Here is a 21,580-nt window from a genome sequence, read left to right on the forward strand (position 1 = left end):
GAACGGAGACTGACTATGCTTTCCACCGCTCCTTCTCCAGCCCACGCCTCCTGCAGCCGCGAACTGCATTTCCCAGGGCCTCGGGGGTCCCGAGGCCCGAGCCCGCGGCACCCTGGGAGTGGTAGTCCACGCGGGCCGCCGGCCTAGCCAAGAACAATGGGAGGAGCCTGGGGCTAGGACCACACCTCCCGGAGACCCGGCAACCCGCTTTCCGGGTCCTGGCCGGGAACCCCGCCGTCCTGGCCCTCGCGCCCTGGCTGCCGGCGGAAGAAGCGAGGGGTCCGGACTACATTTCCCGGAGGCCCCCGCGGCTCGCCCCTCTGCGGCCGCGACGCGGTGTCTGTGCTCCCCAGGTGCGGTCCGAGGGCGCCGGCCGGCCGCGGACTCCCTCTCCCGTGGTGCCCTGCGCGTGGCCGGCCCGACCCCGGCCTCCCGCGGCGGCGCTGGTTGTTGTCGTGCGCCGCGGCCGCCCCGCCCCGCCCCCGCTCTCTCCCCTCCCCCCGGCCCTGCGCACGGGCCGCCCCTCCCCCCGCCTCCCCGGCCCCTCTCACGGTGCCAAGATGGCGGCGGCGGCGGGCGGCGGCAGTTGCCCCGGGCCTGGCTCCGCGCGGGGCCGCTTCCCGGGCCGGCCGCGGGGCGCCGGCGGGGGCGGGGGCCGCGGCGGACGGGGCAACGGGGCCGAAAGAGTGCGGGTAGCTCTGCGGCGCGGCGGTGGCGCGACGGGGCCGGGCGGAGCCGAGCCCGGGGAGGACACGGCCCTGCTCCGTTTGCTGGGGCTCCGCCGGGGCCTGCGCCGGCTCCGCCGCATGTGGGCCGGCCCGCGGGTCCAGCGGGGCCGGGGCCGGGGTCGGGGCCGGGGCTGGGGCCCGAGTCGAGGCTGCGTGCCGGAGGAGGAGAGCAGTGACGGGGAATCCGACGAGGAGGTGAGGCGGTCGGAGGCGTCCCCGGCGCCGGGTGGGGCGGAGGCCGGGGCTTCCAGGGGTCTGGGTTGTCCCGGGGGCGGCGTGGGCAGGCCGGGTCCTCAGGGTTCCTTCGGAGAGACGGGGCACGGAGGGAGGGCGGCTGCATGCAGCTTCCGGGGGAAAGGGCCTCTGGAAGTGGGTAGAGAAGCCCCGGTTGCAGCCGGGCACTCGCGCCCGATGTCGGTCCCGCTGAAGTGTCTTGGGCCGATCCTTTTCGGCAGCTGGCAAAGCTAGGGCGGTGGAGGTTTGGGCGAGGAGGCAGTGGGGACTGCATGTCCAGCCAGTCGTGGTTGACAGCGGCAGCGTGGCCTTGGCAGACAGGTTGGAGCTGTCTGGGCTCTTACCTGTGGGCCGCCCCGCCGGGCCTCGCAACCTCCTGGTTTCTCCAGGGCCCCAGTTTCTCTTGGCATCTCAGGTAGAGTGGTGGAGGGCTTCCTCTTGGGGCTCGGGTTGAACAGGAGTGGGATGAAGGCCGGGACTGGGCACTCTAGCAGGTCAGAGCTCAGCTCAGGATTTCTCCCCCAGCCTTTCAGAACAGGCAGGAAGGTGTGGGTTGCGTTGCCCTGGACGGTTAATAACAACCTGAGGGCTCGCAGTGGAGCCTGTACGAAAGCCCTCCCCGCCCCTCCACTTGCGGGCCCCTGTTCCCAACTTAATTCAGAAATAAATTGTGGCCCGAAAGGGTGTCAGTGGAGGTCCCACTTTGGTCTGAATTGGACTCTGAAGGAATCTGAGTATGGGGCCTGCTGCCTTTCCTGAGGAGACCCTGTCGTCTTCTCTCTTGGGCCAGTGAACCATGGCTTTGGCTGTGCTGGTGTGGTCCGGCACTGGGGATCGGAGTTCGAAATACCTGGCGCCTCCATCCCTAGGGAGAGACCCTCTCTTCCACTACCCGCGACCTTTGAGTCTTTTTCGTTCTTTTTAAATAGGCAGGGGTATGCTAAGTGGGAACTGGGGATATTCCTCGATACCTCAGATGGAACGAGGGCTTTGGCACTGACTGCTGTTTCTCCCCTCCACCCCGGTCCCCTAAATCAGGAGTTTCAGGGTTTTCATTCAGATGAAGATGTGGCCCCCAGTTCCCTGCGCTCTGCGCTCCGATCCCAGCGAGGTGAGTGACGGGGGAACTCCACCTCTTTAGCGTCACAGGAATTTATCCTCGCCCTTCGTGTCAGCTCTTCCCTGTTCAACTAGCCTCTGTCAGTTGCCGAATGTGTTCTGTGTTCAGAGTCCAAGCTAGTCTGGGCAGCGGGGGAAACACACAAGCAAGACTTAGTCCCTGCCCTCCTGGAGCGCCTTCCTCTGTGTGCAGGGCTGGCTTGATCCATCTCCCCACAACTATTCTCCTTTTAGGTCGAGCGCCCCGAGGTCGGGGTCGCAAGCATAAGACGACCCCCCTTCCTCCTCCTCGCCTAGCAGATGTGGCTCCTACCCCCCCAAAGACCCCTGCCCGGAAACGGGGTGAGGAAGGCACAGAACGGATGGTGCAGGCACTGACTGAACTTCTCCGGCGGGCCCAGGCACCCCAAGCACCCCGGAGCCGGGCATGTGAGCCCTCCACCCCCCGGCGGTCTCGGGGACGGCCCCCAGGACGGCCAGCAGGCCCCTGCAGGAGGAAGCAGCAAGCAGTAGTGGTGGCAGAAGCAGCTGTGACAATCCCCAAACCTGAGCCCCCACCTCCTGTGGTTCCAGTGAAACATCAGACTGGCAGCTGGAAATGCAAGGAGGGGCCCGGTCCAGGACCTGGGACCCCCAGGCGTGGAGGACAGTCAAGCCGTGGAGGCCGTGGAGGCAGGGGCCGCGGCCGAGGTGGTGGGCTCCCCTTTGTGATCAAGTTTGTTTCAAGGGCCAAAAAAGTAAAGATGGGACAATTGTCCTTGGGACTCGAATCAGGTCAAGGTCAACATGAGGAAAGTTGGCAGGATGCCCCCCAAAGAAGAGTTGGATCTGGACAGGGAGGGAGCCCTTGCTGGAAAAAGCAGGAACAGAAGCTGGATGACGAGGAAGAAGAGAAGAAAGAAGAAGAAGAAAAAGACAAGGAGGAGGGAGAAGAGAAGGAAGAAAGAGCTGTAGCAGAGGAGATGATGCCAGCTGCGGAAAAGGAAGAGGCAAAGCTGCCACCACCGCCTCTGACTCCTCCAGCCCCTTCACCTCCTCCACCCCTCCCACCCCCTTCGACATCTCCTCCACCCCCACTCTGCCCTCCACCACCACCCCCAGTGTCCCCACCACCTCTACCATCCCCTCCACCGCCTCCTGCCCAAGAGGAGCAGGAAGAATCCCCTCCTCCTGTGGTCCCAGCTACGTGCTCCAGGAAGAGGGGCCGGCCTCCCCTGACTCCCAGCCAGCGGGCGGAGCGGGAAGCTGCTCGGGCAGGGCCAGAGGGCACCTCTCCTCCCACTCCAACCCCCAGCACCGCCACGGGAGGCCCTCCGGAAGACAGTCCCACCATGGCCCCCAAAAGCACCACCTTCCTGAAGAATATCCGGCAGTTTATTATGCCTGTGGTGAGTGCCCGCTCCTCCCGTGTCATCAAGACACCCCGGCGATTTATGGATGAAGACCCCCCCAAACCCCCAAAGGTGGAGGTCTCACCTGTCCTGCGACCTCCCATTACCACCTCCCCACCTGTTCCCCAGGAGCCAGCACCAGTCCCCTCTCCACCACATGCCCCAACTCCTCCATCTACCCCAGTTCCACTCCCTGAGAAGAGACGGTCCATCCTAAGGGAACCCACATTTCGCTGGACCTCACTGACCCGGGAGCTGCCCCCTCCTCCCCCAGCCCCTCCACCTCCCCCGGCCCCCTCCCCACCCCCTGCTCCTGCCACCTCCTCCCGGAGGCCCCTACTCCTTCGGGCCCCTCAGTTTACCCCAAGCGAAGCCCACCTGAAGATCTACGAATCGGTGCTTACTCCTCCTCCTCTTGGGGCTCCTGAAGCCCCTGAGCCAGAGCCTCCTCCTGCCGATGACTCTCCAGCTGAGCCTGAGCCTCGGGCAGTGGGCCGCACCAACCACCTCAGCCTGCCTCGATTCGCCCCTGTGGTCACCACTCCTGTTAAGGCCGAGGTGTCCCCTCACGGGGCTCCAGCTCTGAGCAACGGGCCACAGACACAGGCTCAGCTACTGCAGCCCCTGCAGGCCTTGCAAACCCAGCTCCTGCCCCAGGCACTACCGCCACCACAGCCACAGCTGCAGCCACCGCCGTCACCACAGCAGATGCCTCCCCTGGAAAAAGCCCGGATTGCGGGCGTGGGTTCCTTGCCGCTGTCTGGGGTAGAGGAGAAGATGTTCAGCCTCCTCAAGAGAGCCAAAGTGCAGCTATTCAAGATCGATCAGCAGCAGCAGCAGAAGGTGGCAGCTTCCATGCCGGTGAGCGTGGTCCCTGGGCCCAGTGGCACACCCAGCCATCCAGCCTCCATTCTTTGCAACCCCCTAACCTTCCGCCTCCTTGGACACTTTCCAGCATTGCGGGGAACCCTCAGAACCTGCCTTTCTGTGATCCCCCACCTTCCTTTGTTCCTCCCCAGACCTGGCCCTTCTGTGTGCTAGTTCCCTGTCCCTATCTTCCTTTTTTTTTTTTATTTTTGAGACCGAGTCTCACTTTGTCCAGGCTGGAGTGCAGTGGCGTGATCTCGGCTCACTGCAGCCTTTGCCTCCCGGGTTCAAGAGATTCTCCTGCCTCAGTCTCTCGAGTAGCTGGGACTACAGGTGCCCATCACCACGCCTGGCTAATTTTTGTATTTTTAGTAGAGACAGGGTTTCACCACATTGGCCAGGCTGGTCTTGAACTCCTGACCTCGTGATCTGCCCGTCTCGGCCTCCCAAAGTGCTGGGATTACAGGCATCAGCCACCACACCCAGCTCCCTGTCCCTATCTTTCCTCACTGTCCAGCCCCTGACCCTGTTTATTCCCTGCCAGCTGAGCCCTGGAGGGCAGATGGAGGAGGTGGCCGGGGCTGTCAAGCAGATCTCCGACAGAGGCCCTGTCCGGTCTGAAGATGAGTCGGTGGAAGCTAAGAGAGAGCGGCCCTCAGTATGCATCAGGAGGAGGGCCCTGAAGAAGACTGGCGGGAGGAGCGGGGCTGCGGGAGCGCAAGCTGCCCACACACACTCCAATTTCTCCCCCAGGGTCCCGAGTCCCCTGTGCAAGGTCCCCGCATCAAACATGTCTGCCGTCATGCTGCTGTGGCCCTGGGTCAGGCCCGGGCCATGGTGCCTGAAGATGTCCCTCGCCTCAGTGCCCTCCCTCTCCGGGATCGGCAGGACCTCGCCACAGAGGGTAGGTGGGGAGACTGGACAGCCATGTCAGGTTTGGGGATGACCCCACACTTGGGTGACATGCACCAAGAGCCTAGGTGAGAGGGAGCCAAGTCAGGTGCTCGGGTTAGGTGGCAAGTGGGCTGGAGTGCTAGGTCCTAGAGCAACTTCATTTGGGGGCACCAGGAACCTGGCTCTGTGAGAAAGCGAGAGCCAGGTTGTGGGAAAGCAGGGAAGTGAGGTAGAAGCCTGGTGGCTTTGTGGCTCCATCCCCTCCTCCCTGCCTGCTGCAATAGATACATCATCGGCGTCCGAGACTGAGAGTGTCCCGTCACGGTCCCGGCGGGGAAAGGTGGAGGCAGCAGGCCCTGGGGGAGAATCAGAGCCCACAGGTTCTGGAGGGACCCTGGCCCACACACCCCGGCGCTCACTGCCCTCCCATCACGGCAAGAAGATGCGCATGGCTCGATGTGGACACTGTCGGGGCTGCCTACGTGTGCAGGACTGTGGGTCCTGTGTCAACTGCCTAGACAAGCCCAAGTTTGGGGGCCCTAACACCAAGAAGCAGTGCTGTGTGTGAGTAGCTGGGGCGTGGCCTCATTCCCGTGGTTGTTGGTCCCCTAGGCTTCCTACCTCGCTCCTCTTCTGCCTGGCCAGAGCAGTGGGGTTGGCATTCTTGTGGAGAGCTTCCTCTCTTCCCCCAGACCACCAGTCCCCTACCCTGGTGACGTGCTGCTCCCCTCCCCAGATACCGGAAGTGTGACAAAATAGAGGCTCGGAAGATGGAACGACTGGCTAAAAAAGGTGACGAGCTTTAAGGAGCATTTTTTCTCAAAACTGTGTTAGAGTTTGTGCTGTGGAGGGAGCTGTTTTTCTTTGCTCTCCTCCCTTGCAGCTCACCCTCTCCATCTTCTCCGTTGTGTGCTTTCATAGCTCCTGCGTTCATTCCCTGCCCCGCTTCTTTCTGGCTTCTCTCCCAGTGTCCCGTGTCCCTGGCTGAGCTCAAATCCTACTAAGTCCCCTGTTCCCGCAGGCCGGACGATAGTGAAGACGCTGTTGCCCTGGGATTCCGATGAATCTCCTGAGGCCTCCCCTGGTCCTCCAGGCCCACGCCGGGGGGCGGGAGCTGGGGGGCCCCGGGAGGAGGTGGTGGCCCCCCCAGGGCCCGAGGAGCAGGACTCCCTCCTGCAGCGCAAGTCAGCTCGGCGCTGCGTCAAACAGCGACCCTCCTATGATATCTTCGAGGATTCGGATGACTCGGAGCCCGGGGGCCCCCCTGCTCCTCGGCGTCGGACCCCCCGAGAAAATGGTGCGAACTGCTTAATGCTTTCTCTGTTGATCATTTATTTGGTCTTGTGTCTTTTGTGTAGGAGGGACAAGGCACCCAGACCCAGGGCTCTGTCAGTCTGATAGAGAAGGTGGCTGAGGGTGGAGGAGGAGGCAGTTTTTAGGTGGATGTACAGAACTGGCCTATGAGGTTCTCAGTGAGCCTAATGAGTGAGACTTAAGGGTCATCCTAGGCCTGGTGCAGTGGCTCACACTTGTAATCCCAGCACTTTTGGGAGGCCGAGGTGGGAGGATCACTTGAGCCCAGGAGTTCAAGACCAGCCTGGGCAACATAGTGGGACCCCATCCCTATAAAAGCAAAAGTTAGTTGTATGTGGTGGCACGCATCTGTGGTCTCAGCTGCTCAGGAGGCTGAGGCAGGAGGATCATCTGAGCCTGGGAGTTCAAGGCTGCGGTGGGCTATGGGTCACGCCACTGCATTCCAGTCTGGGCAACAGAGCGAGACCCTGCCTCAAAAAACAAGAAAAAGAATCGTCCTGGCGGGTCTTGGTTAGTTAAAGAAGGCCCTGGGAATCCAGGTAACATTTGGGGTTGTAGAAGAAGAGGGGCGTGGAAGGGGAGTGACCTCACTGCTCATTGTGTCCTGCCTAGAGCTGCCACTGCCAGAACCTGAGGAGCAGAGCCGGCCCCGCAAACCCACCCTGCAGCCTGTGTTGCAGCTCAAGGCCCGAAGGCGCCTGGACAAGGTCAGCACGGCCCGCTCCGAGAGCCCCTTCCCTCCAGGAGCTACCTGGCAAGTCAGAGTGACAGACACACCTGAGTGTCGTGGTGTGTCCACATGAGAGGACAGGCCCTGAGGGATGAGGCGGGCCTTGCCTGTCTGGAAAGCAAAGGGGTCTGGATCAGGGTCTGGGTCCAGTAGGCTGGGGGAAGGGCGGTGAGGAGAGGAGTCTGCATCACGGCCAGGCTGGCAGCTCTGAACTCCCCCACCTTCCCTCCCCAGGATGCTTTGGCCCCTGGCCCCTTTGCTTCTTTTCCCAATGGCTGGACTGGAAAGCAGAAGTCTCCCGATGGTGTGCACCGCGTCCGTGTGGATTTTAAGGTATGGCATTGAGTGGGGCGAGTCACAGAGCCTCTGGTTGGAAGAACCTCGATGACTGTGTCATCGAGAAGCCAGGTGGGTCTGCCTTGTATGCCTGGCGGCCCTCTGATCCTGCATCCTCTCTTCCCCCAGGAGGATTGTGATTTAGAGAACGTGTGGCTGATGGGGGGCCTGAGTGTGCTCACCTCTGTGCCAGGGGGCCCCCCGATGGTGTGCTTGCTGTGTGCCAGCAAAGGACTCCACGAGGTTAGATCTCCGCCTTTCTTCACAGACCCCCAGATCTCTGTCGGTCCTCACGGCCTGATTCCTTGGGCCCTCTCAGCTGGGTCTCATCCCTTGGCCCTCTGGCCTCATGCTATGCCCATCACTCACTCCTTTACCCTGTCCCCAGCTGGTGTTCTGTCAAGTCTGCTGTGACCCATTCCACCCATTCTGCCTGGAGGAGGCTGAGCGGCCCCTGCCCCAGCATCACGACACCTGGTGCTGCCGTCGCTGCAAATTCTGCCACGTCTGTGGACGCAAAGGTCGTGGATCCAAGGTTTGGGCCCAAGGGCTGGCCAGGGTGGGTGGAGGCCTGAAGGTGAGGACATCCCTGTGCCAGCAGGTTTCGCCATCTCTGTCTCCACATCCAACAGCACCTCCTGGAGTGCGAGCGCTGCCGCCATGCATACCACCCGGCCTGTCTGGGGCCCAGCTATCCAACCCGGGCCACGCGCAAACGGCGCCACTGGGTGAGAGATGAGGTTCACCCACTTGCTTTGTCTCTAATGAATATCACCACCACCCCCAAACTTGCTCTAGGCTGGGGCTCTCAGGAGGAGCAGGGGTTGGGGATCCTCTTAGGAATTGATTAGTAATGTTTTCTCTTCAAAAATTTCACATAGGTCAGATTTATATTCAGAATTTGCATGGAGTGGTTTTAGGGGCTTATGAATCTCACATTCCGTGGGCTCAGAATCCCCTGCTATAGCCTGATGTCCTTTCCTGCCCTCCTCATGTTCCTCCTCCGTGTCTGTCCTGCGTGTTTTCTCCTCTTACCCGTCCCTCCTTGCCTGCTTCCTGCATATCCCCAATTCCTCCTCGCCCGTCTCCCGCTCATGTTGCTCCAGTCCAGTGCCTGGTTTTCCCCTAACATCGCCCTGCTCCCCCAGATCTGTTCAGCCTGTGTGCGCTGTAAGAGCTGTGGGGCAACTCCAGGCAAGAACTGGGACGTCGAGTGGTCTGGAGATTACAGCCTCTGCCCCAGGTGCACCCAGCTATATGAGAAAGGTGGGGACCGGGCAGGGGAACTGGATGCTGGGGGCCACGGGGGAATGGCCAGGCTCTTTTACAGGCTTTAGCACAGACCCTCTTTTCTCATGGCTTTCCACCTTGTAGCTATGGGACTATCTCTTCAACTCAGGGAACTCTTCCACAGGAGTCCATCCAGTATGTAAAACAGGGACACATAGCTCCTCTGAGGGTGGTGGGAGTGGAAGGCCTGGGACCCCACTGTCTTGGTGGCTGAGGTACTTCCTGGAACCTCACGTCTCCATTGAGCGGTTTGGAAGCCTTATTCAGGCAGTACATTAGCAAGGCCCTATGTTCTGCAGAGTCTGAAAAGAGGCCTCATCCTAAGGCCAAGCACAGTGGCTCACGCCTGTAATCCTAACACTTCGGAAGGCTGAGGCAGGTGGATCACCTGAGGTGAGGAGTTTGAGATCAGCCTGGCCAACATGGTGAAACCCCATCTGTACTACAAATACAAAAATTAGCCGGGCATGATGGCGGGCACCTGTAATCTCAGCTACTCAGGAGGCTGAGGCAGGAGAATCGCTTGAACCCGGGAGGCGGAGGTTGCAGTGAGCGGAGATCTTGCCACTGCACTCTAGCCTGGGTGACAGAGCAAGACTCTGTCTCAAAAAAAAAAAAAAAAAAGCCTCATCCTCAAGGAGCTTTTAGGGACTAGTAGGGGCCCAAAACAGGGGCATAATGGAGGCAGCTAAGGTACTGCTAATCCTTGAACAGAGACACTCAGGGCTGAGTGGGAACTCCAGCACCTCTGACTCCTTCTCTTCCCTTCCTCTAGGAAACTACTGCCCGATCTGTACACGCTGCTATGAAGACAACGACTATGAGAGCAAGATGATGCAGTGCGCACAGTGCGATCACTGGGTGCATGCCAAGTGCGAGGGGCTCTCAGGTGAGTCAGTGGAGGACCTGGGCTGCAGCCTCAACCCTGTGGGGACCCCTGCCCCCACCACAGGCCCCAAGAGGACTGGTGGGCTAAGGGTCCTTGCTGGCCTAGGGGCTGCTGGGAGCCCTCACATCCTCTGAAACCACTTTTCCCTTTCCCACTTGGCTATCCTAGATGAAGACTACGAGATCCTTTCAGGACTGCCAGACTCGGTGCTGTACACCTGCGGACCGTGTGCTGGGGCAGCGCAGCCCCGCTGGCGAGAGGCCCTGAGCGGGGCCCTCCAGGGGGGCCTGCGCCAGGTGCTCCAGGGCCTGCTGAGCTCCAAGGTGGTGGGCCCACTGCTGCTCTGCACCCAGGTCTGGAGGGCCCTGGAGGCAGGATGGGCCGGGGCCAGGCCCACCCCCAGCCCTGCTAACTTCCCCGCTTTGCAGTGTGGGCCAGATGGGAAGCAACTGCACCCAGGACCCTGCGGCCTGCAAGCTGTGAGTCAGCGCTTCGAGGATGGCCACTACAAGTCTGTGGTGAGTGGTACACCAGGAGGAGCAGGTGGGTGGCAGGAGGAGAGGGCTGGAATTGTGCAGAGGGGACTCAGTCTCTGACAAACCTCCCTTACAGCACAGCTTCATGGAGGACATGGTGGGCATCCTCATGCGGCACTCGGAGGAGGGAGAGACTCCGGAGCGCCGGGCTGGAGGCCAGATGAAGGGGCTCCTGCTGAAGGTGAGCTCTTCCAGGGATGCTTGTGGGGTGGGGGAGTGGGACCTTCAGACCCTGCCCCTGCCAGCTCTCCTGGGGAAGCTGGCTCTTCTCATCCTGTTAACCCACTCCCCAGCTGCTAGAATCTGCGTTCGGCTGGTTCGACGCCCACGACCCCAAGTACTGGCGACGGAGTACCCGGCTGCCAAAGTGAGCAAGGCTGGGTAGCAGAAGGGAAGCCGGGGAGTGAGGGCAAGGCCAGGGCATGCAGGGGCCACGCTGGGCTGAGAAGAGATGAGCAGAGGTAGGGTCTGGAGCAGAGCTGGAGAGGAGGGTGGTGGAACCCGGGTGAGATTCCCTGGTGGTTCTAGACTAGCAAAGCTTTGTTTCTGCTTTGTGCAGGGTAATGCTGGGGACAAAGCAGTGAGCGAATCAGATTGGGCTCTGCTTAAAGAGCTCATTGTGGAGCCGGGCAGGCACTGAAGACCCAGATGGTCAGGGCAGTGATGGAGAATACCAGGGGGCGGTGGGGGCCCGGAGGGGGTACCTGCTGGAGCCGAGGTGTCAGGGAAGGCTTCCTGAAAGAGATGGCATTGGAGCAGAGCTGGGGAGGAAGAGTATTGCAGGCATGAGGAGCAGCATTTCATATGTCCAAGCTGGCACAAGAGGGCCTGGCTTATTTGGTGGACTGAGAGAAATTCCACATAGAGAGGGAGTAGCGGGTGTCATGGCGAGTTCAGGCTGGTTTGTGGATGGGCCCCTGTTCAGCTGCCCTTGTTGGGCACATCAGCTGCTAACCCTGCCTGTCCACAGCGGAGTCCTTCCCAATGCGGTGTTGCCCCCATCCCTGGATCATGTCTATGCGCAGTGGAGACAGCAGGAACCAGAGACCCCAGAATTAGGGCAGCCTCCAGGGGATCCCTCAGCAGGTACTGGGAAGTGGGGGGCCAGAAGCCAGGGCCCTGTGTTGGTAGCCTGGCTCCGGGTCCTGATTCTTAGACCTCCCTTCACATTTCCTCTTCAGCATTCCAGGGCAAGGATCCAGCTGCCTTCTCACACCTGGAGGACCCCCGTCAGTGCGCACTCTGCCTCAAATACGGGGATGCAGACTCCAAGGTGAGGGCTGCTCTGTGACGCACCAGGTTGTGGGGCCTGTTCCCTGGCCCCCCCACATCATGCCTCTCCTCTTCTGCCCCAGGAGGCGGGGCGGCTCTTGTACATCGGGCAGAACGAGTGGACACACGTCAACTGTGCCATCTGGTCGGCGGAAGTCTTTGAGGAGAACGACGGCTCCCTCAAGAATGTGCATGCTGCTGTGGCCCGAGGGAGGCAGATGGTGAGGGCGCGGGTGCAGAGAGGTGGACAGCTCTCTGGCTCTTGGGGAGGCCTCCTCTGGTGCAAACAGCTCTTACTTCACATTCCCTACCTGGCATCCTTTCACTGCCAGGCCGAGGTCTCTTGGTTGCCCTGGGACGTTGGTGCTGATGGCAGCTTTTTCCTATGTGGGCCCTCTGGCTGTAATCTGGGCCTGAAGTGTGGGAGTCTAAAAGTGAGAAGAGTGCCCATTGATTGAACCTGGGCTGCACGCTTTCCATGCTGGGTGGCGTTGAGCTCTCACTACATCCCCGTGAGGTTAGAATTCCCCCACTCCTCAGAGTGGTGCCTGGGCCAGGTACAGAGAGACCTCAAGCACTCTCGGGCATTGAGGTGGTAGAGATTCCCACTGCGGGGGTATCTGTGAGGATGAAAATAACACAACCTCCGCCTGAAAACTGTGTGACAAAGATAATCACACTAATGCTATCAGCAAGTATTAGTTGTCATTCTTGCTTCAAAGAACCAGAGAGAGTTTGGTGTGCACCTGGGCCTGGATGCGGCTGGGGAGAGGCTGCGCCTGGGGAGAGCCTTTGCCGTGCCAGGCTAGACAGGGACCCATGCAGACTCAGTGACAGTGGTGCCTGGCGCCCAGCCCCAGCCCTGGCTTCTCCCCTGAGCTGCCCTCCCCTACGCAGCGCTGCGAGCTCTGCCTGAAGCCTGGCGCCACGGTGGGCTGCTGCCTGTCCTCCTGCCTCAGCAACTTCCACTTCATGTGTGCCCGGGCCAGCTACTGCATCTTCCAGGATGACAAGAAAGTCTTCTGCCAGAAACACACTGATCTCCTGGATGGCAAGGTGGGCCAGAACTGTGGGGTACACAGCTCCTTCCCCACCTCTCTTCCTGTTCACTTAGGGACCCCCGTGGCCCCCAGGCCTGGCCCTACTGCCTCTCAGTGTCTCCTCATCTGTTTTCCCAGAGGCCTTTAGGCCAAGCCCCTGACTGTTCAGACTTCCCTGGCATCCACCTCCCCCACCAATGCAGCCACCTCACTTTGCCACCCCCTCTTCCAGGAAATTGTGAACCCCGATGGTTTTGATGTTCTCCGCCGAGTCTATGTGGACTTCGAGGGCATCAACTTCAAGCGGAAGTTCTTGACGGGGCTTGAACCCGATGCCATCAACGTGCTCATTGGTAAGCTGCCTGCTCTCCGCCCTGTCCTCCTACCCTGTCCTGCCTGCCTCTCCTGACCTCTGCTTTGCACCACAGGTTCCATCCGCATTGACTCTCTGGGTACTCTGTCTGATCTCTCGGACTGCGAGGGACGGCTCTTCCCCATTGGCTACCAGTGAGCGGTCGGGGCGATCCATGGGGCCAGGGGACTCCATAGCTGGATCCCATTTCCCAAGCATCCTAACGGTCTTATCCCACATGCCAGGTGCTCCCGTCTGTACTGGAGCACAGTGGATGCTCGGAGGCGCTGCTGGTATCGGTGCCGAATTCTGGAGTATCGGCCATGGGGGCCGAGGGAAGAGCCAGCTCACCTGGAGGCTGCAGAGGAGAACCAGACCATTGTGCACAGCCCCGCCCCTTCCTCAGGTGTGGCTTTGGTTCTGTCTTCTTCCTGAATACCGCTCTCCCTAAACAAACCTACAGATCTCTGTTCCCCGCTCCCTTTTGGATAGTCCAGGAGGCTTGCTTTTGCTTCAGTTGCTGTAATGTAACGGCAGCTCGCTTACTGCCATGCCTTGTGTGCCAGGGGCTATGCCCGGCTCTTCATGGGAAGTGAGGTGGGGAGAGCGGCACGCTGCCTACTTGAGGTGGGGTACTGGCTTTTGGACGACTGCAGGGAGCAGAGTGCTTACAGCTCCCTAACTTGGGGCACTGTGCTCATGGAGTGCTCTCCAGTGTCGCCATACTACACCTTGAAGGGGACAGTGGCTGAACACAGTAACATGCTGGGGAAGCTGGAATTGGAACTGCATCTGCTCAGCTCCCAAACCGGCCCCCTTACAGCCACACTGGCTGTGGGATGTGGCTGAGAGCTGGATGGCACAGGGCAAAGAATGGGCTTGGAGATGGGGGAGAGGTTATTGTGGGCAGAGCAGGAGGCGGAAGAGATTTGGATGGTAGGAAGGGCTTTATTCCAGGTTGGAGCATGACAAGAAGTGGACAGAGGAGGGGAGGGTACACCCATCCCGTCTGGAAACCAGGGAGTTTTGGGTGGAGGAGGGAGATCAGTTTGCAGAGGTTGGGTGGAGCCAGGTAATGGAGAGCCTCCGGGCCGGGGCGGGCGGGAGCGTCTGATGTGGCTTGGATGCACTAGGCAAGTAAGAAAGTGGTAGGACTGGCCGTGCTGGAGGGAGGGCAGTTCCCCATGGCGTGCAAAGCCTGCAGCAGAGGCAGAGAGGAGATGGCAAGGAGCTAGTGGGGAGAGGCCCTGAAGGCCCCCTGGCCCAGGTGTGTGCAGGTTTTGCCGACTCCACGGTGGGTTTGGCCTGGGTGGTCACTGGAAACTGGGGCCTGTTGTGACTGGGTCAGGGTCGGGGACCTGGGAGGCATAGTGGCTCAGGATGAGAGCATGTGGGCAGGCTTTGACACAGAGCCCCTACCACCCCAATGCCGTTTCTCGCCTCTTCAGAGCCCCCAGGTGGTGAGGACCCCCCACTGGACACAGATGTTCTTGTCCCTGGAGCTCCTGAGCACCACTCGCCCATTCAGAACCTGGACCCTCCACTGCGGCCAGATTCAGGCAGCGCCCCTCCCCCAGCCCCCCGTTCTTTTTCGGGGGCTCGAATCAAAGTGCCCAACTACTCGCCATCCCGGAGGCCCTTGGGGGGTGTCTCCTTTGGCCCCCTGCCCTCCCCTGGTGAGCACCGGGCATGTGGGGGTTGGGGGTGGAGCCGCGGAGGTGGGAGCTGCTGGTAACACCAACCCTCCCCCCACAGGAAGTCCATCTTCACTGACCCACCACATCCCCACAGTGGGAGACCCGGACTTCCCAGCTCCCCCCAGACGTTCCCGTCGTCCCAGCCCTTTGGCTCCCAGGCCGCCTCCATCACGGTGGGCCTCCCCTCCTCTAAAAACCTCCCCTCAGCTCAGGGTGCCCCCTCCTACCTCAGTCATCACAGCCCTCACACCTACCTCAGGGGAGCTGGCTCCCCCTGGCCCGGCCCCATCACCACCACCCTCTGAAGACCTGGGCCCAGACTTCGAGGACATGGAGGTGGTGTCAGGACTGAGTGCTGCTGACCTGGACTTCGCGGCCAGCCTGCTGGGGACTGAGCCCTTCCAGGAAGAGATTGTAGCCGCTGGGGCCATGGGGAGCAGCCACGGGGGCCCGGGGGACAGCTCCGAGGAGGAGTCCAGCCCCACCTCCCGCTACATCCACTTCCCTGTGACTGTGGTGTCCGCCCCTGGTCTGGCCCCCAGCGCTACCCCTGGAGCCCCCCGCATTGAACAGCTGGACGGCGTGGACGACGGCACTGACAGTGAGGCTGAGGCGGTGCAGCAGCCTCGGGGCCAGGGCACTCCTCCTTCGGGGCCAGGAGTAGTCCGGGCAGGGGTCCTTGGGGCTGCAGGGGACAGGGCCCGACCTCCTGAGGACCTGCCATCGGAAATTGTGGATTTTGTGTTGAAGAACCTAGGGGGTCCTGGGGATGGAGGTGCTGGCCCTAGAGAGGAGTCACTCCCCCCGGCGCCTCCCCTGGCTAATGGCAGCCAGCCCTCCCAAGGCCTGACCGCCAGCCCAGCTGACCCCACCCGCACATTTGCCTGGCTCCCAGGGGCCCCAGGGGTCCGGGTGTTAAGCCTTGGCCCTGCCCCTGAGCCCCCCAAACCCGCCACATCCAAAATCATACTTGTCAACAAGCTGGGGCAAGTATTTGTGAAGATGGCTGGGGAGGGTGAACCTGTCCCACCCCCAGTGAAGCAGCCACCTTTGCCCCCCACCATTTCCCCCACGGCTCCCACCTCCTGGACTCTGCCCCCAGGCCCCCTCCTCGGCGTGCTGCCCGTGGTCGGAGTGGTCCGCCCTGCCCCGCCCCCGCCACCCCCTCCCCTGACGCTGGTGCTGAGCAGTGGGCCAGCCAGCCCGCCCCGCCAGGCCATCCGCGTCAAGAGGGTGTCCACTTTCTCCGGCCGGTCCCCGCCAGCACCTCCCCCATACAAAGCCCCCCGGCTGGATGAAGATGGAGAGGCCTCAGAGGATACCCCTCAGGTTCCAGGGCTTGGCAGTGGCGGGTGAGTGCGGTTGCTGAGGCTGGCAGAGCAGGCAAGGGGGCAGATGGGCGGGAGATGCGGCTCATCCTTCTCGGGCTCGCCCTCCCAGGTTTAGCCGTGTGAGGATGAAAACCCCCACAGTGCGTGGGGTCCTTGACCTGGATCGGCCTGGGGAGCCCGCTGGGGAAGAAAGTCCTGGGTGAGTGGCCAGGCCCCTCTCCCTGGAGGGTCTGGGACCTCTGTCCTTCCCCTTCCTGACAGGTCTCTTCTCGCAGGCTCCTCCAGGAACGGTCCCCTTTGCTGCCACTTCCGGAAGGTGGTCCTCCCCAGGTCCCCGATGGTCCCCCAGACCTGCTGCTTGAGTCCCAGTGGCACCACTATTCAGGTAGGGACCGGCCTTGCCCTCTCCCTCCTTGCCTGTGCCTGGCTCAGCTGGGTGACTCACAGATGCAAAATCAGCCCTCTTTGAAAACCAGTATCTACTCCCAGGGGCCAAGCCTGAGGCTCGGTGCTAGAGTTAGAGATGACCTTGGGGAGCCTCTGGCCTTGTGGGAGAAACAGACATGGAAATGACATTTCGCCTCTACGTGGGATCCTTTTAAGGGTCTTTGTCCAGCATGCCCAAGAGCCTAGGGGAGGGCCTCAGAGCCTAGCCTGCCAGGAGCTGAGAGAGAGCTTCCTAGAGTAGCCAAAGGTGAAGTTCTAGAATCATCCAGAGGGAATGCAGCCCAGCTAGCACCGAGATGAGGGTCAGGGACAGTGGGAAGATCAGAAGAGTGGTGTCCCAGAGGCCCAGGGAAGGGAGTCGTCACATCTCAGCTGCCACAGAGACTGCCAGGCCTGTGGAGTCTAGCGTTGGTGTCCAGGGAGAGCAGGTGGCACAGGGTGGGGCGTTGTGTCCGAGTCCAGAATTGAGACCATGGTTGAAGAAGGCAAAACAGCCCAAGCACTTGGCCAGAGTTCAGCTAAGGATCGGGAGCGGGAGGTGGGCGAGCAGCGTGGAGGTGCTTGGTGTGAGGGCCAAGACAGCGGAGCCATGGATGGCGGGGAAGGGCAGGCTGGGATGGAAAAGGCAGTGGGAAGAGGTCTGGTGGCTGGTTTTGAACTGGTGACCTCTGAGGTAAAGGAGAGGAGGGAAAGCAGGTGTTTATGCAGAAACTGTAATACATGGGGTGGAGGCCCCTGGAGGAGGCTTGGCTGATGGACTCCTTGAAGCTGGCGGTGGAGTGGTGGAGTTTTCTGTTGGTCCCTGAGGGCAGTGGCTGGGGGAGTGGCTGCGGCCAGGTAAGCTGGTGGTCGAGCAGCCTGAGGCTGGGATTTTGTGGTGGCCCAATCCTGTCCAGATGTTTGGATTTTCTCATGACACACAGCTCAGTTGCTGAGCGGGGAAGCAGAGTGACGTGGATTGAGAGTGCTTAACTCAGAGGCTGCTTATGTCTCAGAGATGACATGAGAATATGGCAGTGGCCTTAGGAGGTCCCTGTCCTCAGGGATCAGACCACATTTTGGTGCGGGACACAGACATGTTAGCAAGGGCAGGTTAGAGTGGGCACTGAGAAACCGAGCAGTGAGAGCACCTGCCAGGGTCCTGTGGTCAGTCCTGCCATGTTCGGGAAACAGTGGAGGTGAGGGTTGGGGGACACAGGGAAGAAGTTGTCAGAGGTGGACTCTGGGGCACTGAGGCCTGGAGAAGACGGGAGTCACACGGCAGGAGTGTTGCTTTAGAGTCTCCCTTGGGGCAGGGGAGGTGGGGCAGGGTGGCCTGGAGAGGTGACATCGGGAGAGTGTGGCCATGTGGGTTTTGCCTCTCCTAAAGCCTGTTCCACTCAAGCTTTTGTGCCCCCAACCCCCAGTGGTCAGTCCCCAGCCCACACCTGCTTGAGCAGCAGCAGCGTTTGGTGCAGCGGATCCCTCCCGCCTTGAAGCATTGTCTTCCCGGCTTGGGGCTGCTCCTGCTCTCACCTCTGGTCCTGCCTCCTTGCTCACAGCTGTCAGGCTAGATGTGTCCCAGGACCCTGGCCTTGACTTCTGTGTATGCTCACTCCCAGGGGCTCCCTTCCAGCTTGGTGGCTATCCTCCCGTCTGTGTTCTGATTGTCTCCACATTGCTCTCTCCAGCCTAGACCCTGTCCCTGAACTGTGGCCTCCTCCATCCTGTCCTGCTGCCTGCCCACCATCTCCACCAGCAGGTTGCAGGGGGAGGTTTCTAAGAGGCCTCTCAAAGTCAGCCTGTCCCAAACTGAGCCCTCCACCCGCACGCCAAACCCGTTCTTCTTTTGCCTTCGCTGTCTCAGTCCACGGCAGTTTTATCCTTCCAGGTGTTCAAGCCCAGCGTTGTCCCAACCCCCATCCCCCTTCTTCACATCCACATCTACTACGTCAGCATATCCCGTCTGCCCTGTTTAATCTATTAACCCTCGAGAAATCCCCGAAATAGCTCATAACATACAGTGTACTTGGCTCTGTGCATGTGAGCCTATATAATAACATATTTGTAGTTGGGCACAGTGGCTCACGCCTGTAATCCCAGCACTTTGGGAGGCCGAGGCGGGCGGATCACCTGAGGTCAGCCTGGCCAACATGGTGAAACACCATCTGTACTGAAAATACAAAAATTAGCCGGGCGTGGTGGTGGGCGCCTGTAATCTCAGCTACTCGGGAGACTGAGGCAGGAGAATTGCCTGAATCTGAGAGGCACAGGTTGCAGTGAGCCGAGATCACACCATTGCATTCCAGCCTGGGAGACAGAACAAGACTTTGTCTCAAAAAATGATAATTTTGTTTGTAACAGTTACAGAAATTTGCTGCATCTAAAAAAAATAGATGTGCAAAATACAATTCTCCAGTATTTTAAATTTTGTGTGAGAAACAGAATAATGACAGGTAGATGGGATGTATGGTACACTGGGTTTGAGTGAGCCATAGGCGTGTCCTGAAGAGCCAAAAGGCCCCAAGCCTCTGTGGAATGCTCTTGTACCCAAGAAGTCCTGCAGAAGAGGAGCCGCAGGCTCCTTAGGGGAAGAAATGTCCATTCTGCAGGGCTCACTGGGTAACTGGAGCAGAAGGAGGGCCATTAGACCCTAGTATCTGTGTCTGCGCCTAGGGGTGGAGAGAGTGGTGTCTGCTGGGAGCACAGCGGGGCTCAGGGGCTTTTGAGTCCGGGAAGGGTGATCTTCACTCCAACCTGCTTCTTGGGACCAGGTGAGGCTTCGAGCTCTGAGGAAGAGCCTCCATCCCCAGACGATAAAGAGAACCAGGCCCCAAAACGGACTGGCCCACATCTGCGCTTCGAGATCAGCAGTGAGGATGGGTTCAGCGTTGAGGCAGAGAGCTTGGAGGGTGAGTGGGGGGAGTGCAGTGGCAGGAGGGAGAGTGTCCATAAAACAGCATCCTGACTCAGCTCTGGCTCTGCTGTCTCCCCAGGGGCGTGGAGAACTCTGATCGAGAAAGTGCAAGAGGCCCGAGGGCATGCCCGACTCAGACATCTCTCCTTTAGTGGTAAGGAGTGGGCCCCACAGGGGGCAGGGAGCTGGATGTCTCCCCGAGGGCACCGTGGGCCCTCCACATGACAGGTGTGTCCTCAACATCTCCCCTCAGGAATGAGTGGGGCGAGACTCCTGGGCATCCACCATGATGCTGTCATCTTCCTGGCCGAGCAGCTCCCCGGAGCCCAGCGTTGCCAGCACTATAAGTTCCGTTACCACCAGCAGGGAGAGGGCCAGGAGGAGCCGCCCCTGAATCCCCATGGGGCTGCTCGGGCAGAGGTCTATCTCCGGTGAGAGGTCTGGGGTGTGATGCCTGGGTCAGGGCGCCCCTATGAGAGCTCTTGAGGGTGGGAGTTAACTGTAGAGGTTGGAAACTGAGGCCTGGGGAGGAGACACTAGATCACTTGAAGAGTTATTTCTAGAGTTAGCCAGGCTCCGTGGCTCATGCCTGTAATCCCGCCACTTTGGGAGGCCGAGGCAGGAGGATCGCATGAGCCCAGGAGTTCGAGACCAGCGTGGGCAACATGGCAAAACCCCATCTCTAAAATAAAAATTTAAAAAAGTTATTTCTAGAGCTGACATCAGAAAAATGAACCCCACCCATTTCCCTGTTAGCTCTGTCTTCAACAGTATATTCCTCCTTCCCCTGCTGCCACCTGCAGGAAGTGCACCTTTGACATGTTCAACTTCCTGGCCTCCCAGCACCGGGTGCTCCCTGAGGGGGCCACCTGTGATGAGGAAGAGGATGAGGTGCAGCTCAGGTCAACCAGGTATGGAGTGTGAGCTGGGGGGCGGGTGGTGGTCTGGAAGGGTCTTAGAGAGTGAGCAGGGGTGAGAGAGGTCATTCTGAGCACCAGCCTGGGTGACACTGCTGTCCCTCACCAGACGTGCCACCAGCCTGGAGCTGCCCATGGCCATGCGTTTTCGTCACCTTAAGAAGACGTCCAAAGAAGCTGTGGGTGTCTACAGGTGAGTGGGGTTGGGGGGGAGGATGCCCCTTGGGTGGACGGACAGGTGCACTGGGTAGGGGGTACTGTCTGGTTTCTGTCCCCCTCCCCCCTGAGTTCCCTGTTCATCCTGCCCTGCAGATCAGCCATCCACGGGCGAGGCCTGTTCTGTAAGCGCAACATCGACGCGGGGGAGATGGTCATCGAGTACTCTGGCATTGTCATCCGCTCGGTGTTGACTGACAAGCGGGAGAAGTTCTACGATGGGAAGGTGGGCTCCCAGTGGCTGTGGGAAGACAGTGGGTGAAGCGAGCCTGTCCGCGGGGACAGAGCACCTGATCTCCCCACCTCATCCCTGCAGGGCATCGGGTGCTATATGTTCCGCATGGATGACTTTGATGTAGTGGACGCCACGATGCATGGCAATGCCGCCCGCTTCATCAACCACTCCTGTGAGCCCAACTGCTTCTCTCGGGTCATCCACGTGGAGGGCCAGAAACACATTGTTATCTTCGCCCTGCGCCGCATCCTGCGTGGTGAGGAGCTCACCTACGACTACAAGTTCCCCATCGAGGATGCCAGCAACAAGCTGCCCTGCAACTGTGGCGCCAAGCGCTGCCGTCGGTTCCTTAACTGAGGCCGTGGCTGCCCACCACGACCCTTCACACCTCCTGCTGCCGTCGCTGCCATCTTGCCCCTAGCCTGGGGGCTCCCTAGCCCCTCCCAGAGCATCTCACCCCCACCCTCATGTTCAGGGTGGATGTGGGCATGCAGGTGACAAGGGCCCTGCCTCCACCCCTCCAGCCCACCCAGCAATCGCCCCCTTTCTGCCCTGGGGGCCCAGGATGTAGATATTGTACAAAGGTTTCTAAATCCCTTCTTTTCTATGCACTTTTTTATTTAAGAGGTGGGGTCCCAGGTGGGAACCCCCCCACAATAAAGTCTGTCAATGTTTGGAGAGGTGGTCTTCCCATTTGTAGGCTATGGGAGCAGGTAGGAACTCCACTTCTACACACCCCCCCATCATGACCCAAGGAAGTTCATCAGCCTCAACAGGTAGGTGAGGCCATCATTCAGAATTAGAAGTCAGTCATGGGGTCTGTTACGGCTTCAGAACAACACAACACAG

At 60.2% G+C, this 21,580-nt stretch overlaps 1 protein-coding gene across 5 annotated transcripts; it reads left to right on the plus strand.

The window, feature by feature from the left end:
• Nucleotides 1–543: 543 nt before the first annotated feature.
• On the plus strand, nucleotides 544–21,409 carry KMT2B (lysine methyltransferase 2B). 5 transcript variants are annotated; one of them, XM_016935704.4, is made up of 37 exons: nucleotides 544–923; nucleotides 2,001–2,073; nucleotides 2,316–4,333; nucleotides 4,884–4,997; nucleotides 5,093–5,243; nucleotides 5,518–5,797; nucleotides 5,970–6,025; nucleotides 6,255–6,530; nucleotides 7,160–7,254; nucleotides 7,512–7,610; nucleotides 7,743–7,856; nucleotides 8,002–8,148; nucleotides 8,246–8,341; nucleotides 8,762–8,879; nucleotides 9,679–9,792; nucleotides 9,961–10,145; nucleotides 10,221–10,310; nucleotides 10,405–10,509; nucleotides 10,622–10,695; nucleotides 11,299–11,414; nucleotides 11,510–11,601; nucleotides 11,684–11,821; nucleotides 12,498–12,656; nucleotides 12,873–12,993; nucleotides 13,069–13,147; nucleotides 13,238–13,398; nucleotides 14,441–14,668; nucleotides 14,748–16,041; nucleotides 16,130–16,219; nucleotides 16,296–16,405; nucleotides 19,221–19,358; nucleotides 19,443–19,517; nucleotides 19,617–19,794; nucleotides 20,167–20,274; nucleotides 20,390–20,473; nucleotides 20,593–20,722; nucleotides 20,813–21,409. In XM_016935704.4, the coding sequence occupies exons 1-37, from the start codon at nucleotides 561–563 to the stop codon at nucleotides 21,086–21,088; spliced, it is 8,145 nt and encodes a 2,714-aa protein (XP_016791193.2). In that variant the 5' UTR covers nucleotides 544–560; the 3' UTR covers nucleotides 21,089–21,409. The 5 variants fall into 5 exon arrangements, with proteins under 5 accessions (XP_016791193.2, XP_063657567.1, XP_063657566.1 ...); XM_063801497.1 differs by having other exon boundaries at nucleotides 546–923; nucleotides 20,120–20,274; XM_063801496.1 differs by having other exon boundaries at nucleotides 546–923; nucleotides 2,382–4,333.
• Nucleotides 21,410–21,580: the final 171 nt, after the last annotated feature.

The sequence above is a fragment of the Pan troglodytes genome, chromosome 20, assembly GCF_028858775.2.
Source record: "Pan troglodytes isolate AG18354 chromosome 20, NHGRI_mPanTro3-v2.0_pri, whole genome shotgun sequence".
NCBI classification, from domain to species: domain Eukaryota; kingdom Metazoa; phylum Chordata; class Mammalia; order Primates; family Hominidae; genus Pan; species Pan troglodytes.